The sequence below is a fragment of the Podarcis filfolensis genome (assembly GCF_964270895.1).
Source record: "Podarcis filfolensis genome assembly, chromosome: 1".
Taxonomy (NCBI): Eukaryota; Metazoa; Chordata; class Lepidosauria; order Squamata; family Lacertidae; genus Podarcis; species Podarcis filfolensis.
The window spans coordinates 56,912,528-56,929,823 of NC_139604.1; the positions used below are offsets into that span (position 1 = coordinate 56,912,528).

The following is a 17,296-nucleotide window of genomic DNA, read 5'->3' on the forward strand; positions in this document are numbered from 1 at the left end:
GCCCAATCACCAACTTTCAGCTTAAACTACAATCACAAGCTTGTTGTGAGGATATAATGAGGGAAAAGCTCATGTACACCACCCTGAGCTCCTTGCAGAAAAGCTGAGACACTCATGTAACAAATAAATACCTCCATGGCACAAACACAGCCACTGATCCTCTGGCTAGCATCCTCACCTCTGAAGCAAGGATGACCTTGCTCAAGTCTCTCCAAACGTATTTTGGCACAGTACTTTTCCACCACAGACTCTTCCCATTTTACATGCAGAGTCGTGAGGTTTCAGAACCTCTGAGATCCTGGAACTGAGGGATGAGAATCTTACATTTTTAAAAAGGAAAAAATCTACTTTTCATAGTTACAAAGAGAACATGCCTGCAGCATGTGCCATGGTCATAAACCAAGGAAAAAATAGAACCTCATTTATCTTTAAAAAGGGGAACGTGTGTGACATAAATCTAAATCTCACGGTTTGAAGTAATCTGACTCATGCTTTTTTAAAGTTGGCAGATACGGGGCTGAGTTTAAGGAGAGTCACAGAGACTTAGGTAGAAGCTGTGACAAAGATAAGGACAGCCTGGGTGGAGGCTGCTGTTAGTTGCCCTGATTCCTATAGGGCTTTAAAACATAGCACGGCAGTAAATTTATTAAGCTTAACCCTGAGATGATGGTTAATTGTTTCTATAGCACAGTTAAACAGTTTTTTAAATGTTACTTAAGCTTGCAACCTACTTAGGCTGCAAGAAACATTTCATCTGTTATTCTACTTAATGTGAAGACAATTCTGTGCAGGGCTGGGAGATATATTGATATATATAGTCAAAAATTGAAGTTCATATTGTGATAATTGTTTAATAATATTTGAGTTGGCAGTTTTTCCATTGTAGGCATGAAAATATGTGTATTAGCTGGTCAGCCTATGTACCCATAGAAGAGGAAACACCTGAACTATTCTTCATACAAGAGGGATAGCCAGTCAGCAGCCCACAATTTCTCTCTAGCCCCATCTTAATGTTTGCACCCCACTCCTTCATCTCAAACCTGACAGTCACCTCTGCCTTACACACAACTTCCAGTGTGAGCTCTCATTGCCCAGTAGGACACTTGCTATGTTCTTCAGATAGAGAGGGGGAGACAGACTTTACACAGCCAAAATCTTTGGATGCAATGATGTCATAGTGTATGTGGGTGTTCCAACTGTTGAACAGCTTGGCTGGGGAGCACCTGGCTCACAGACGACAGTGCTACATCATACATGTATCTTCCTTACATGAGGCAATCAGCATATATAGCAGCTCTGCTCAAAGTCACCCAAAGTGAGCTCAATCTGGTTCTCGCAGCTCCACATCAGACCCAGCACCCATTTTTATGTTGGTATGAGCAGCACCCAATAGGCTGGTAAACTGCTTTCCTTGAACTGCATTATGATTTCCTTCTTGCTGAAAGTTGGGAGTCCAACAATATCAGGAAGGCCACAGGTCCGTCCATGCCCACCCCACCGCCAATATTGCACAAATGCTTTAATGTCTCTAGCTACTCTCCACCTAATTGCTACTCTGTTGTATATGCACCAGTTTGTACATTTATTAGAGACACACACAAGATGGTCTATGGTAAGAGGTGGTGAAGATTCTCTAGCGATCCTGGATTTTCTGCACATACCTGAGCAAAACACTTGGTGAAGCACTGGTGCTCGAGTTATGGGGGCATATTGACAAAGGAGGAATGCTCTGCTTATGTGTTTTGTCAGCCCCTTATAAATTGTTTTTAGAAGACTACAAGGGCATGGCTTGGGTCAAACTGGGTGGCTGCTGAGGGAGACAGGGAATAGTGCTTGTAGATTTCATTTGAGGCCTTCTGTCTCTTGCCCAACTCAATCAAAGTAGCAGGCCTATATTTTGAAGCCTGTCTTCAGAATGGTGTGCAGCTTCTTCTGACTCTGAACTACTGCGACAAGAGATGTTGGTGCAAGACTGTGATTATAGAATTTCTAAGGAGGTGGGGACACAAAAATCCAATTCTACATGAGATGGACAGGAGGGCAAGCATAAAGTACAAGCCAGTTATGATTCTGTGGGATTCTGTATTATCACTAGAGCAGTCAAGTACATTTTCCTATTGCCTAGAATGGACACACAGGGGAATGTGGCTCCAGACAGGGAGGACTTCCTGTCAATACCTGCTCTGGAGCTTCCTCCCCCTGTGTGTGGCCAGGTAGATGGGCATGACCCTAGCTGACCAGATAAAAAGGACTGGTCATGCAACCATCTCTCTCTTCGACTCTTACTCTGTTACTCTTACTCTTGGACTCTCCTGACTCTTAGCCAGCACATGGCTACACCTTCAGATAGGATGGAGCACACAGGAAGGAAGTCTGAGATGTAGCTCAGACTCCTTTTCACTGTAACCACAAGATAAAGCCTGCCTTCAGATTACTGCTGTGAATGGAATGCGAGTAAAACTTTATTCTTACTTTTAAAGAAGACTGTGTTGTGTTATTGTTATTTTAAGAGGGAAATAAAGGGGAAACTTATCAGGAACAATCTAGACTGGACAAGCCAGACTGGATTGCTTAATTAAAGGATTCTAATGAATCATCAACTTGCTTCCAATAAGTTGCAAAGGGAATGGGCCCTGCTGTTTACTCACTAGTGTGAGTGAGGAGGGATAATATTCTTTCCTACCTTCCTTAACATTCCCACATTCTCACCTATGGCCTCCTCACCATGTTTGAAGCCATTCATATATGGGGACTATAGATTCCTAGCACATGTCTTAAACTGACCCCACCATCCTTATCCTAAGACCTTAAGGAAGGAGCCCTGCTGGATCTGAACAGCAGCTCATCGAGTCCAGCATCTTCTTTCCCCAACAATGGCCAGGCATCTCTCACTAGCAGGGAGAACGTGGAGATTTCATGTTTGTTTTTTAACGTGGGGGGGGGGGAGTAGATGTTCACAAAACTGGTCATTCGCCTTCTAGATGCGAAGCTTAGCACTTATGCTCTTCCACTTTCCCATAGCTTGCTGCTTTTAAAACACAATCCCTAGAGGGCAACTTTCTTGCCTGCATTTATACCAACCCCCCAAAAAAAACCAACAACCCTCTTTTGCTGTTAAATACATCGTAAGATATCGTAGCCGAACCCCTTGGGGCCTGAGGGGTGGCAGCAATATTATCAGCATCTGTCTTCCTTTCTTTGGTCGCTTTGCCTCTCTCTAGCAGCTTGAGCGCCAGGTGGGATGAGGCCGTGGGAGCTTCGTCCTGCGGCTCCGTCCTCGAGTTTAAATTTGTCAGGCTGACCTCACCTGCTGCACGGGCTGGAGAGGGGGCGAATGGGCGGGGAGCCACGCCGCGAGAGCTATTCCGGGAGACAGTGAGCACCTGACAGCAGCAGCAGCAGCATCGGAGGAATTTTACAGCCAGTGGGCGGGATCTAGACGAGGGACGAGAAGGGGAAAGGCGGCAATCTCCGTGATGCAACAGTTCCACCCAGGAATATCCGGGTGCAGGCGAGGGGCCTCCTCCTGCCCGGCTCCAGGCAAAAGGATTCCTGCCTGCAAATGTCTTTTTCTCTTGCTTCGGTTAGTTCAGAGAAGGGGGGGGGGAGAGATCGAGCCCAGACCGAACGTGGTGATAAGGCGGCGATCAATGGGGCGGAGCAAGGCGTTGAGTTTAGCAGCCAGGAATTAGAAAGCGGGGAGTAACAATAGCAAGGGGGCGTAGCGGGAGAGCGAGATCTGAGGTCCGCCATCACCAGCTCTACATAACAGCACGAAAGAGATCCGGATTTAACTAGGAAGCGGAGGGAGGGGGGGTGTAGCAAAAGGCGGCGAGGGCTTTTAGCGCTGGGGTCACTCGGAAGCCAGTTTTGAGCAACCGTGTTTGTGCGTCCACACGCGCGCTGGGGGGGGGGAGTCTATGCGCCGCCGCTGCTAAGAGAGCACGTTGGCCGCGACTGCTGGGAGCGGCAGAGGGCGTGTCGCTCGCCAAGGCGAAAAGAGGGTCGATCATTCCGCGCCTGCACCGCAGGCTCCGCCCCCGCCCCGGGTAATTTTGCCCACGAGTGGAGCAGCGCCACCGGGAGAGGGAGCGTGTGCCGCGCAAGCCCAGCAGCGGCTCGCTCTCTTTCTGCAACCCTTTGGATATTGTTTCATCTTATGTTAACCAGCCCAACTCCGAGCCTTCAGGCGTCGCCTTCCTCCCCAGCCTCTCGCTCCGGAGTCCCCCGACACTTGCTCATCAAGAACTCGTGCCTTTTCTTCAACCCGGAGACCGAGAGGAAAAGAGGCGCACATCCTGAAGGCGCCGCCGTGCTCATTTATTTCTCTCCTCCTGAGGAGGCATTGCTCTTCGGCTGCCGAGCGAGGGCTTCTCAGACAACTCTTGAGGCCGCGAAGGGCGAGCAAGCAGAGCGAGAGGGCAGAGCCCAGAGGCTCGCGAGGAACCGCCAGGCTCTCTGGGCACACGGGGCTTTGCCACATGGGGAACAGAGTCTGACTCTTCCCTTCCTGGAGCCCATCAGCAATCCCTTGAAGTAGCAGGAGGGTGGCCTTGGCAAGGAATGGCCACAGACTCTCTTAGCCCGGTAGTAAAAGGAAGTTCACTGAACTGAAAGCAAAAGAGGGGTGAAAGAGTGGGGGTCTCTCTTCCCCTTGGAGGTAGGAGCCTCAGACTCCCATTGCCTGCACCTTTGATCAGGCATACCAGAAGATGCCATTTTGCAGTCGTTTTTTCCTCCCTCATCATTTTCTGCAGCTAGCGCAACAATGAGGCCCATCATACACTGTCCTAAAAATAATAATAATACAGTGGTACCTCTGGTTACATACTTAATTCGTTCTGGAGGTCCGTTCTTAACCTGAAACTGTTCTTGACCTGAGGTACCACTTTAGCTAATGGCTTCCCGCTGCTGCTGCGCCACCGCCGCACAATTTCTGTTCTCATCCTGAAGCAAAGTTCTTAACCCGAGGTACTATTTCTGGGTTAGCAGAGTCTGTAACCTGAAGTGTATGTCATCCGAGGTACCACTGTAGCTGATATTCGCTCAATCTGCCATAGGCCTGTCCCTCTTCTAAGAGTGTGTGTTGTGCAGTGTGAGCCCACTTCTTATTCAGCCTTAATACACACACCTCTGTCGCTGCAGCCTCAAGATCCATGAAGACATTGCCTGCCCTTTAACCACATTTTTGTCCACACAATCAGGGCAGTTCAATGATGAATACAGAAAACACTTCCGTAATTTGCCACATACTGCATATAACTACTTGGGAAGTTGGTCATTAGTGTCACCCTGCTTAGCAGAGAAGTGTTTGACCAGGCTTTGGCACTTGATAAAAGATTATGGGGAAGTCAGGAGTGATCAATTTCCCCTCACTTCTCTGTAGGGTAGCACAAAGGACTGAAAAACCAAAGTGGTTACACACCCAACATGGGAAGTTACTATTTGAAAACGCATAATCTGCCTTCCGCTGGGAAGTGGCTTTTATTTCAAGCCTTTCTAATAAGTGCTGCTCTTGCAGAGCAGTGTTTTCAATTGCATGGAAGAAGTTCTCATTCAATGTGAGTAAGTCTATAATAAACAGTAATCATAACTTTGGGGGCAATAGCTAACTGCTTTTTTGGAGCCTGCATAACCCAGTGGTGAAGGCAAACCAGTCATCTAAACCTGTTGTCTCCAGCCCACTTTGCAACTTGGCATGGCCATGTTGAAACCACTTTAGAAAGCAGGCAATGGTTTGCCTAATGGCAACTTGTGTTCAGATGTCTCCTTCCCTGCTTTTCTTGTTCTCCAAAAAGGTCCTTTAGGGATAGCCCTTCTTGATTCAATCACACAGCATATCTGAAAAGCTTCTTTACACTCTAGCCTTTACCTCTCGTTTAACTTCATCCTTCCCCTTACTGCTGGTATCTATATTAAACTTTGGTTTTCTCTTTAATCATAATTAACAATGCATCACACAGCAAAGTGCCTTTTATCCAGGGGAGACCTAATCAGTTTATAAACCACACAGGCACCAAAGTGACACCATTTGAAGCAGAAGCCTTGTGAACAATGTTAAATCATGCCACTACCATCTTCACTTTTTCTAACCATTTGTTTTGTGGGGTCTCAGAAACTGAAAGAGGGGTTTTAACGAAATGTGGTATGTGCTTCAAGTTCCCACTCTCCACATTTTAACACTTTCTCCACACACACACAGGCCTTTTTCTTCATGCGGGTTAATCTCCTTTTAGCTCTACCCCGTTTTATGCTTTCTTTGAATGGTGCTTCCTAGCTGTCTCCTTTCATAACCATTGAGAAACAACTCCTCCTTTAAAATACTTTCTAAATCACACTACTTTCACATCTTTTTCTGAACTATCATAGACCCACTTTCTTGCTGCCCACAAGTAAGTTAGTTGCTGTTTTGTTGATATAGTGCAGGTGTGGGGAACCTGTGACCCCTCAAATTGGAACGTCCACCATCCATGAATATTAGCTATGTTGGCTGAGGCTGATGGGAGTTGGAGTCAAACTGTTTCCGAAGAGCCACAGGGTTAGCAAACTCCTGCTGCAACAGCACTTCACTCAAGCCCTCCACCCCCTTTTGAGGAGGAATCGTATCATCATTTTGTTTCACATTGAATCTTTACAGACTGAAGATTCCAATTCTTTCAGAGCCAGAATCTTATTTGTTGCTTTTCAGAACACACCACAGCATAGTAATCTGGAACTCTCATGCTGCATATGCCACGTGGACCATATTTCTCTAGGCAAATGCTTATCCTGCTCTCCTGTACAGTGGTACCTCAGGTTAAGAACTATTCGTTCCGGAGGTCTGTTCTTAACCTGAAACTGTTCTTAACCTGAGGTACAACTTTAGCTAATGGGGCCTCCCGCTGCCACCACGCCGCCAGAGCACAATTTCTGTTCTCATCGTGAAGCAAAGTTCTTAACCCAAGGTACTGTTTCTGGGTTAGCAGAGTCTGTAACCTGAAGCGTCTGTAACCCGAGGTACCACTGTATACACCAATTACCTTGTATTTCCTCCAAAGACCAGTTGGGGGCCTCACTGCATAGGACTGGTCAGCCTAGAGGCTTCTGATTTAGCCATTATTATTGACAGGATGTTTCAGATGATTCCTTTTATTCAGATCACATCATGCATACAGTCTTGTAGCATGCTTGTGAAGACAGTTTGATCTTAATTTTCACTCACTTCCACTGTGACCCCTAAGCATACCTAGGAGGACATTCCTAAGCAATAAGCATGCTTAGGACTAAAGTGCCATTTCACATAGAGAAAGCTCTGGAACTTCACAAATAGCCACAAGGATGTAGCAAAGAATGATCACATTGGGAATGTTTGCACAACATAGTCATGGAATACAGCAAAATGCACAAAGAGTGAAGATGCTCTGGAGTTTAAGCACAGGAACCTGCCTCATACCCAGTCAGACCAGTAGTCCATCTAGCTCAGTCTACACCAACTGGCAGCAGCTCACCCGGGTTTCAAGCAGAAGACATTTCCAGCTCTACCTACAGATGCTGTGGGTTGAACCCAAGACCTTCTGCATGCAAAGCAGATGCTCTACCCCTGAGCTGCAGTCCTGCCCCACAGAGTAGGACCCCTCAATAGTCCCAATTAGGTCTGATAAATATCCTGGCATGAAGGGTGCTTTTATGGCACTCCTTTAAAACTAAGTGCAGGAACACTTAGGATAGTGTTATTACTTAGCCAATAGGAGGTGCAGAAGATTCTGGAGGTGTGCCAGATTGTGGGGGGGTTGCATTCATCTGTTGCTGCTCTATTAGTAGGATGCTGGTAGAGGAAAGGAAGACGTGCGTCAATGAGATGTGGTGGGGAAGTCGCAGAAACTGCCAACATAAAGCCTTTTTTAAAAAATTGGGTAAGTGTATGTCAGTTAGGATGTAGAAGTGATCTCAGCTTTCAAAAGCAGCATATGTGTTGACAACCAAATGCTGAGGACGAACAAACGTAATGCACGCGAGCCTCCCTGGAGGTACCTGGCTGGCTGCTGTGAGTAGATGGAATGCTGAGAACTGCGTTATGGGCTTAACCCAACACAGCAATTCCTTTGCCAGGCCTCACGTCTGGTCAATGTCTTGACTCTTAATAAGTAATAACTGCCCATGCATTTCAACCAAGGTCATAAAAGAAGAGAGAGGGACCGAACAGCCATGCTAAGATATTATTGTACGGTGCTTGTTGGTGCTGTGGAATAGCTACGGCAGTGTCCTCCCTTTGTAAGTGGTCATTGGTGGGGGCAGGGTAAGGGCAAACTCTCATTAATGCAGCTGGGTTTGAAAAAGATCACAGAAATGCAAGTAGAGTGGAATGAGACAGTTCATCAGGCTAATTCATTTGATGCTCATGATGGGGCTAAACAGAAAGAAAGTGGACAGGTGTGGAGCAATGAAAGTCTGGAATAGTGCTGGAGTGTGACTTTATCAGAGCACAAAACTTTCCCAATCCACATAATAGAGCTGACCTTTATCATTTATTTATCATTTATTATTACATTTATATCTTGCCCTTCCTGCTAGGAGCTCAAGAAAGTGTACACGATTCCCCCCTGCTCCCCAGTTTTATCCTCACAGCAACCCCATAATGGTTGGTCAGGCTAAAAGAGTGTGACTGGCCAAGAGTCACTCTGTAAAGTTCATGGCGTGAGAGCTAATTCGAACCAAGGTCTTACCAGTGCTCTAACCACTACATCACACTGCCTCTGTAATAAAGTATCTACTCAGCAAGAATTTAAGTGCTATGATCTGCAGTAATGGGAGTATCTCAGCAAAGAAACATGAACAGGAGTAGGCAGCTTGATATACATCTCTGCTTCATATACTGTAGATTACAGTACAGCTGTGAAAAATAAACTATTGACAATAGGATGGTGAATGTGAAAAATATTCTGATGGTACTGTTCTTTAGTGGACTTTCTTGAAGCACTGTGCGCAGTCTTGGCTTTTCTATTTTCTAATGCGAGAGGAAAGTGGATTTAGAGGCCTACGAAAGCTGAGCTGAAAATAATACAGCTGTTTGGAATGGAGGATTGCATGCATTAATGGCATTAACAGTGAATGCGGTAGAGGATGGATGCCATGTGTTCTTCCTACCTACACTTGTACAAAAGTGAAAGAAATAAGACAGCAACCTTCAAAATACTAAGAGAGAGAGAACATTACAAATGCAGTACTGTACAATTAGCTCCTGGTAATGTTTGTCACAGGATATCACTAAGGCTCACTGTTGAATATAACTTTTAAATTAGAGCATAAGAGGAGCATTGTGGGCTCATCTAGCCCAGCAATGTTTTCCAATAGAGATCAGAGATGGGGAACCTTTGCCCACCCCCCACCCCCAGTGTTGCTGGGCTACAGTTCCCATCATCCCTGACCATTGGCCATGCTGGCTGGGGTTGATGGCAGTTGGAGTCCAACAATATCAGGAGGGCCACAGGTTCCCCATCCGAGTTGGATACTTCTGGGAAACTTATAAACCGCATGATCAACATCCCTCCCATTTGTCCCAACCACCTGGTATTCAGAGGTGTACTCCCCTGGCAAAGGGCATTCCACCTATAGCTGTTGGCAACCTATTATTGCATCTGCATCCTACCTTTTCTCTGACGTGCCAAGAAGGCGGCATATCTGGCTCACCCTCCACCTCCATTTTTTTCCCCACCTGTGAGGCAGAGTAGACAGATTGGCCCAAGATTGGCACAGCAAGTGAGCTCTGTGGGTGGCAGGTAGGGGTTGAACCAGGGTCCCCTAGACCCAGTCTCACATTCTACCTACTATATCATGCAGGAATATCTGTCCACCTGAGCGTATCAGATACACAGGCTTCGGCCACTACACTGAGGAGGTGAGAAATAAGCTTCTTTTTAGTCACAGTGAAATCACGTGAGATCCTCTGGAGAAGTAGATTCTGGCCACACTGTGGAAGACTTCCATTAAATTGAATGGGACAATAAATGCTGCTTTCACAAGTTAAATTAGGTTTCTTGCTTGCTCGCATAAACCTTAGGCTTCTGCTAGATATGTAAGTGGTTGCTTGACACTTTCTCAGAAATCAGGCCAATGCATTAACATGATCATACAGGCTTAGGAAGGGGAAGAAAATAACTATTCCAGGTCCAGCATCTTCCTGGATCCTAATAAATCATCGCTTGATCTAGCACCGAGGCTCTGAAGGCAATGCCACATCCACAAGGAGCTTGTTCAAGGCTGTCACTTAAAGGCAAGACACACACCCTCCCCATACACATGAACTGCAGTTTTTCTCTACACACAAGGCAACAGAGAAAGTGTAGGCTTTCCACAGTCTTGATGCCACATGTCCCTGCGGGATTGTATCATCTATTGTGAGTACAGGGCCAGAAGCTGATTTGGTAGCAATTCCAGAATATAAAATGCGAGAGAGAGAGAGATAGTATGTGCTGCGCGCATTTGTGCACACTGTGCTCATGAAAGCTGCCTGTTTACCGCGTTAGATCAGCAAAACAAACCACCCCGGCTACATTTCCTCCAGAAAAGCAAGTGTTCACGGACGACAGCAAACGTATTGATGGAAGCAAGGAGCTGCCCCTGCCGGTCAGAGAAGCCCGCGCGTGTGTCTGGGAGGCAGGCGAGCCTCCTCTCATCCCGCCCGGCCGGGAAGCCGGTGGGCCGCGGTTTCGGTCAGGTTGCAGCGCTTTCTCTTGCAGGAACAGCAGGTGCCTCGTCGGTCGCGGCGGCTCCGAGGGGGCAGCGACTCGTGACTCATGGCGAAGAAGAGAAGCGGCGACCCGAGAGTGACTTTTGGGGGAGAACTAGAGGCAACTGGGAAACTCCGCGAAGTCCAAGGAAGCCCGGAAGAAGGGAGCAAGAGGCGGAGGGGAGCAGGAATTAAGTTGTGGGGTGGGGGGCGGAGAGGAAAAGGCGCAAGGCGTGGAAGGAAAGCGAGCGGAGAGCGGGGGCAGCTTCGGCCAAGCTCAGCCTTCGAGAGTCCCACCTCGAATCCCCCTCCCGCTCCCCTCAGGCGCCCCCAGTCCCCGGAAGCGACGCCAGCCGTGGGGCGGGTTCCTCCTCCCCTTCGGGTGCCCGAAGAGCAGGAGGCGACCTCGGGGTTCTCACGAGAAGTTCCCCTCAAGGCTGCGCCCGCCAAAAAGCCCCGCTGCGCCCTGTCAGTCCCCGCGCAGCCTCCCTCAGCTCCTCGGACCAGAGACCTCGCCGCCTCAGGACTCGCTTCCCGCCACCGCCCTCCGGAGCCGCAGCTGCTAACACGTTCCTGCCCCCCCCTCCCGCTTTGCCTCCTTGCGAGGTGCCGACCCCCCTCCCCCCGTTTCCCCGCCCAATCAGCCGCGGGCATTCTTCGCCTTCTTTTCTCCTCCTCCTCCTTCAGGTGCGCGGAGCAGCGCCGCGACCTCCGCCTCTTTCACACACAGAGACACATAGGCGCTCACACAAAGACGGCGGTTCTGCCCACTCGCAACCCGGAGCAAGCGCTCGGCGCTGCCTGCACAAGGCAGGCGGCGGGGCGGCGGTCCTCTTTGCCCCGACCGACGTGCGAGGGAGAGGGGGCTCCTCCGCGCTTACCTTTGGCCGCCTCAGGGTCTAGGTACATCTTCTTGGCGGCGCGTCAGCCCCGCGGGCTCCTCCTGACAAAGTAAATCCCTCCGGGGCCGGTGGGTGTGAGAGATGGGGCGGGGATGGCTGCCTGGCTTGTAAGTCCCAGATCGTGCGAGGGCGACGGGGCTGCTGCTGCTGCTGCTGCTGCTTCTTCCTCCTCGCTCACTGCCCAGCTCCGACTCGCCTCCCCGGAGCAAAGACCATCAGACGCTGCAAGGAGGCGGCGGAGGGAAGAAGCCACAGGCTGCTGGCGGCCCAAGAGTGACCTCCACAAACAGGTTGGAGTCCCAGGCGACGGGCGGCGAAAGAGCGGGAGCCGCCGGCATGAGGAGAGCAGGCGAATGAATGGAGCGAGGGAGGGAGGCGCCTTAGTGGCAGGGGCTCGCCCTCCCGCTCCTGGGCTCGCGGACTGATTCTCGTCCACACAGGAACATGCCAAGCCTCCGGAGCCCTTCCCCTCCCCTCGATGTGTGTGTGTGGTGTGTGTGTGTGCGCGCGCGCGCTCCGTCTGGCGCGCGCCACGAGCCTGCCAGGCTGATTGCGCGCGCGTCTTGCGCTCGCCTCCCCTCAACTCGCGTCCACTTGCTGCTTGCTGCTGGTGGGAGAGGGAATTGCAAGGCGGGCGGCTGGCAAGGCGCAGCGCGGAGCAGCGGCAAGCCACAGCAAGCGGCGCGAGAGACGGATGCACCTTTCGATTGCGTGCGCGTCCTCAGCCGATGCCGTCGTGCTCCCCGCTCACCCGATGGCACACACGAAAAGCACTTCGATTAAAAGAAGGAAAGAGAAAGGGTTGGGGGGATTGTTTCTGCTGCTACACTGGAAGGGGGGCTGGGTGAGGGTGTTCTGTAAACCAGTAGCATGCTAAATGCGCCTCGGAGCAGGTGTTCTGCACGCATACACGCCTCCAGCAAAGAAAAGGGCGGGAGCTTACTCGGAAGCGAGAGTGGGGTGACTCGACTGCGCTAGGAAACGTGGCTCGGGGAGAGTCTGGCCCACCAGGGGTGATAGAATCCAGGTCTGATCCTTCTCCAAAACGTCTCGATCGTCCATTTCTGGAGGAGTTGACACCAAAAATGGGTCGCATCCTGTCCAGAAAAAGCTGCTCCAGGAAGCGGTAAGATCCACTTTCTCCTGTGGTCCACGCCACACACACAGTGGCCGACCTTCAAAGATAGTTGTGATCAAGTTTCATCCACACACACACCCCGACACACGCCTAGTTCTCTGCGCACCCAGAACATGTTGCTCCCCGGGAGGTTTGCGTTTCCCTTTCACGCCCTAACCTAGGGTGGATCCACTCCTGTGGACGTGGATTCCCGATCGAGCCTCCTTCCTTCCCCTGCGCTTAAGCGGCTGAGCGAGCGTGCTGGAAACGCGATCTCTCTTTTGAGCCGATAATCTGCTCCAGTGCACACGCAGCTCCAGTTCAGGGTTTGTTTTTGTTTTATTCTTCTAGTAAATTAAGAGAAAGCATCGTCTCCCAGACTTCATAATAATAAGAGCAGGTTTCCTTGGCTGGCGGAATCTCAGTCAAGACCAGGACTGGATTTTCGCGCCTTGATGTGGATGGATGAATTCTAGCGCTCTCTGTTGGGTTAGCATTGAACACAGTGTCACCATTCCTAGAGCAAAGAAACACGCACGCGGCTTCCTCTCTCTTTTACTACTGCTTTGACATTCGCCAAAGGCATTTCGAGTGGGGTGGATGGGGGTGGGGAACAAAGGGTCAAAACCAAAAGGAAACCCAATCTGCAGGCCCTACATCCTATACAAAGTTAAAAGTACAATGCATGAGAGCCGACAGAGCAGAGAAGGCGGCCTTGAGGACTGGGGGTAAAGGTAAAGGGACCCCTGACCATTAGGTCCAGTCATGACCGACTGGGGTTGCGGAGCTCATCTCGCTTTATTGGCCGAGGGAGCCGACGTTTGTCCGCAGACAGCTTCCGGGTCATGTGGCCAACATGACTAAGCCGCTTCTGGTGAACCAGAGCAGCGCACGGAAACACCGTTTACCTTCCCGCCGGAAGGTAATCTACTTGCACTTTGATGTGCTTTTGAACTGCTAGGTTGGCAGGAGCAGGGACCGAGCAACGGGAGCTCACCCTGTCGTGGGGATTCGAACTGCCGACCTTCTGGTTGGGAAGTCCTAGGCCACCCGTGTCCCTTGAGGACTGGGGACTTACCCACATATTCCCTGGGTACTTCTGTTTCAATCCTATTCTGAACTTTTTGTTTGGAAGTAAGTCCTCTTATTTCAATTTGTCTTCGGTCCATTTGGCTGAGGTTGCAAACTTTTAATTCTAACCTTTTGAACCTTGGTTCACATTTCAAGTATCCTTGGACGTTTAGTGCTCGGTTCACATGCCAGCTTATCTCACGGAAAACTCACCTGGTGGCCTTAAACAAGACACTGTTTGTCAGTCGTAGCCCCACCAATGCTGCCAGCCTGAGACTGGGATAACAATACTGATTACTTGTCAGAGTGAGCAAAAGAGCACTGAAATAATGTATGTGAACTTGTGATTTGAGCACTGTGTAAACAGTAATTAATAATAATCACATGAGTCACAGTCAGCTCCACATCCTGCAATCAGTCACTGTTTAGCCATCCATGCTTTTCATAGGAAAGGCTTTGTGTTAAAAAGAGGTGTACATAATGTTTTTACCATCCAGGACTAGAATTTCCCCTGGGGAACTGAATATTATTATATCTCAGTGACCAATTACTGGTGGTGGGCATGCCCAGTATCTGAAATAAACAGGGCTGCCACTCCCTTTCCCCCCATTCTCTCACTCTTTCTTCTTCCCTGCCTGGTGAGCTGTTCAGGGTGGGACAGATAACTCTTCAGTTATCCTTGATATTTCCACTTCCTCCATTGCTCTATCCACTTTGGTTGTCATCCCCATCCCCCCAATTTCCCACCCTTTCCTCTCCTCCTGCCACTCCAGACTCCCCTCCACAGGGATGAAATGGGGCCAAAAGCTACATGATGCAGAGCAGATGGTCTTCAAAAGTTTCCTCCTCCTGAACAACTTGAAAATTGCTGAGGGTCTTGGCAGACCACTTAATGATTTTTTTCTGCCTGTTGTAGCAATTATAATGCACCTGCGCTGGATGCTGGATGATGTTAATTGTATTTTAATTGCTTCTTTTATTTCTTATACATATTGTATTTTATTGTTTTACATTTTGAACTCCATAGAGCGGCTGGAATGTGCCATCTCCTGCCTTCAACCACAAATCCACTGACACATCGTGGACCACCTGCATGAAGCTCACAGGCCACTGGTCATCCACAATCTGGTAACCCCTACTCTAGAAAAAAGTATATCGTGTCTTTCTTTGGTCATTTCCCCACCCACCCTCCACTGCTGGAGCCGTTTTATGAAACACAGACACATCCACTGAATTTGCTCTACTACAAACACCTAATTCAGGACCAGTATTATCCTAATTTCTTTTCACTTTACCATGACATCTTTTTGTCCCTGGAACCTGCCTACTTCCCCTCACCACTTGTTTTATTTCTGACCACACTGCATCAAATTTATGATGGTTTGTGGGCAAGCATGGGCGCAAATGCACAAATTATTTTCATACGGAAACCATTAGTTGTGTGGTTCCGGGAGGTGAAAGCCCTGTGTACCAAGAAACAGCAGGGGAGGCAGTGAAAGACATACCGGTAGCTAAAATGAGATCTGACAAGACTGCTAGTCTGAATGGACCCTTGGGCTGCAATTCTGCACACAGTTGATCTGTTTAAAGTCAATGCAAGCTACTGAAGTCATTGCAAGTTAAGGAACCTGTATGTAGGACCGTACATATGTAGCCCAGTCCTGTGTATATTTATTCAAAAATCAGTCCCTCTTATCTCCATAGGCTGAGGCTGTGTACACATTACCGTGTACTCTGCCTCCACTGTACTCCTGCTGCTGGTGTTTGAAGCCGAGTACACATGATGTTAACCACATTTCATATCTATCATATAGTTTATTTAGAAATACTCCTGTTTGACATGCTTTCCTTCAAACCAGCTTCTACCGGACTTGAAAATGGAAGGTGCAGTTACGCTGAGGTGTGTACATTTCAGGCAATTGTTGCACATGTGTAGATGATAGCTTCAGTGAATTGGAATTTAATGCAGGGAAACAAATCAGGCAATGGTGAAGGCATCTCTGCCCCCTATCTGGTTTGTACAGAAATGTAAGAATGCAGCTTAAAACATGGGGTGCAGGAGATGCACTTACTGTGTTTCAAACCACTTATGTGTACATAGCTTTAAAGCCCAATTCTGTGCACATTAACTGCAAGGGAAACCCATTGAAGTCAGTAGGGACATTCTCCCAAGTAAGTATGTAAGCTGGAGCCTAACTCCACTGGACATGCTCAATCCTCATTGAGCTCCCCTTAGTTTTGTTTCCATACATATTTGTACCTCTGCACACTTTCAGGTTTGCCCAAGCCTGCTAATATCTCCCTTCTTGTGGGGGGTGATGCTGTGTTGGTTGCATAAGGATCCACAATCAGAGAATGAGGTTGGTTTTTTTTAATTAGCACTACATAGGATTTCCATGACAGATAATTGTGAAATATAGTGTTTTTTCTTTCAGGTCCTAAAAGCTGCACATTGTATATTTGGTTCTTCTAGGTCAGTGGTGGGCCAAAAGTAGATTGGCAATGACCTCTGACTCCCAACAGCTAAATAATTGCAACAAAATGACACATATTCCAAAAATTTTACTGCTGAAATGAAGAAAGCTGAGGGGGACGGGGACCAGAAGTGGATTTCTGTGTGACAGAGTAAGGTAGCTGGTCCTCAGGAAGTTGCAGCCAAGGCACTGTCTAACTAACCAGCTCTCTGACTAACCAAATCCATAAAGGTTGTTGCAAGGATACAATGAGATAAATGGTCAAGTATATTGCACACCCCAAAATGGCTTAGTGAGCATTCATTCCGATTTGCAAGGAGGTTAGGCAGTGCTGCATCAAGCAAGTGTTACACTACACTTTCCAGTGAATTTTCCCATCACTTTCCTTACCACAAAAAGTCTATATACGGTGGCAGGGGGCAAAGTGTGTTTACTGCACACGAGCACCAAACACATTGTAATCCACCCCCAGATATAAGCAGCCTAGAAGCTCACATTGTCAGGGGGTGGGGGGAGTTAAATGATAGAAAGTGGACTAGGATGGACTGAGATATGCTCTTTTCTTAGAAGTAAACATACACACTGTAGAGGTCTTTCTTTCATCTTGTGTTTCCAGTCTGCTTTGGAACAAGCATTTGGTGCCCTTTTGCAGATATTTTATTTTTGTGCTGGCTTGAAACCAGATGATCTGCCTTCCTTCCTCAAATAGGTTTGCCATATGCCAATAAATGGGTGGCAGGCAGGAAGGACTGGAGCAGGCTAGGTTCTGCTACACACAGCAGGTGCCCAAACATGCGCACACAGAGCATTTAATATAACACGAGTTGTTAAACACTGGGCTGGAGTTTCAGCAAACTCAGTATTTTTCAGGAACAACGTATAAACATTTCCAGCAAGTGCACTTAATAGAAGTTTGTTTGCCAATTGATCTTACTTGCTTCCCTGGGGCTATGAGAAAACAGTCTTGTTTAAATGGGGAAGGCAAATGAATAGCTTGCCCAGTCTTTACCCTCCATGTGGTGCCTGC

The 17,296-nt window shown here is 48.4% G+C and overlaps 1 protein-coding gene across 2 annotated transcripts in view; it reads right to left on the reverse strand.

Annotated features, from left to right (window-relative positions):
* SYT7 (synaptotagmin 7) overlaps nt 1-12,142 on the reverse strand; it is a 228,640-nt gene extending 216,498 nt beyond the window's left edge. Inside the window, exon 1 of one of the 2 annotated variants that reach the window (XM_083580694.1) lies at nt 11,587-12,142. In XM_083580694.1, the coding sequence (XP_083436820.1) occupies nt 11,587-11,614 (28 nt within the window). In that variant the 5' untranslated portion in view covers nt 11,615-12,142. The remainder of the gene's footprint in view (nt 1-11,586) is intronic. The other variant, XM_083580690.1, reaches the window with a different exon arrangement.
* Between the last annotated feature and the right edge of the window lie 5,154 nt (nt 12,143-17,296).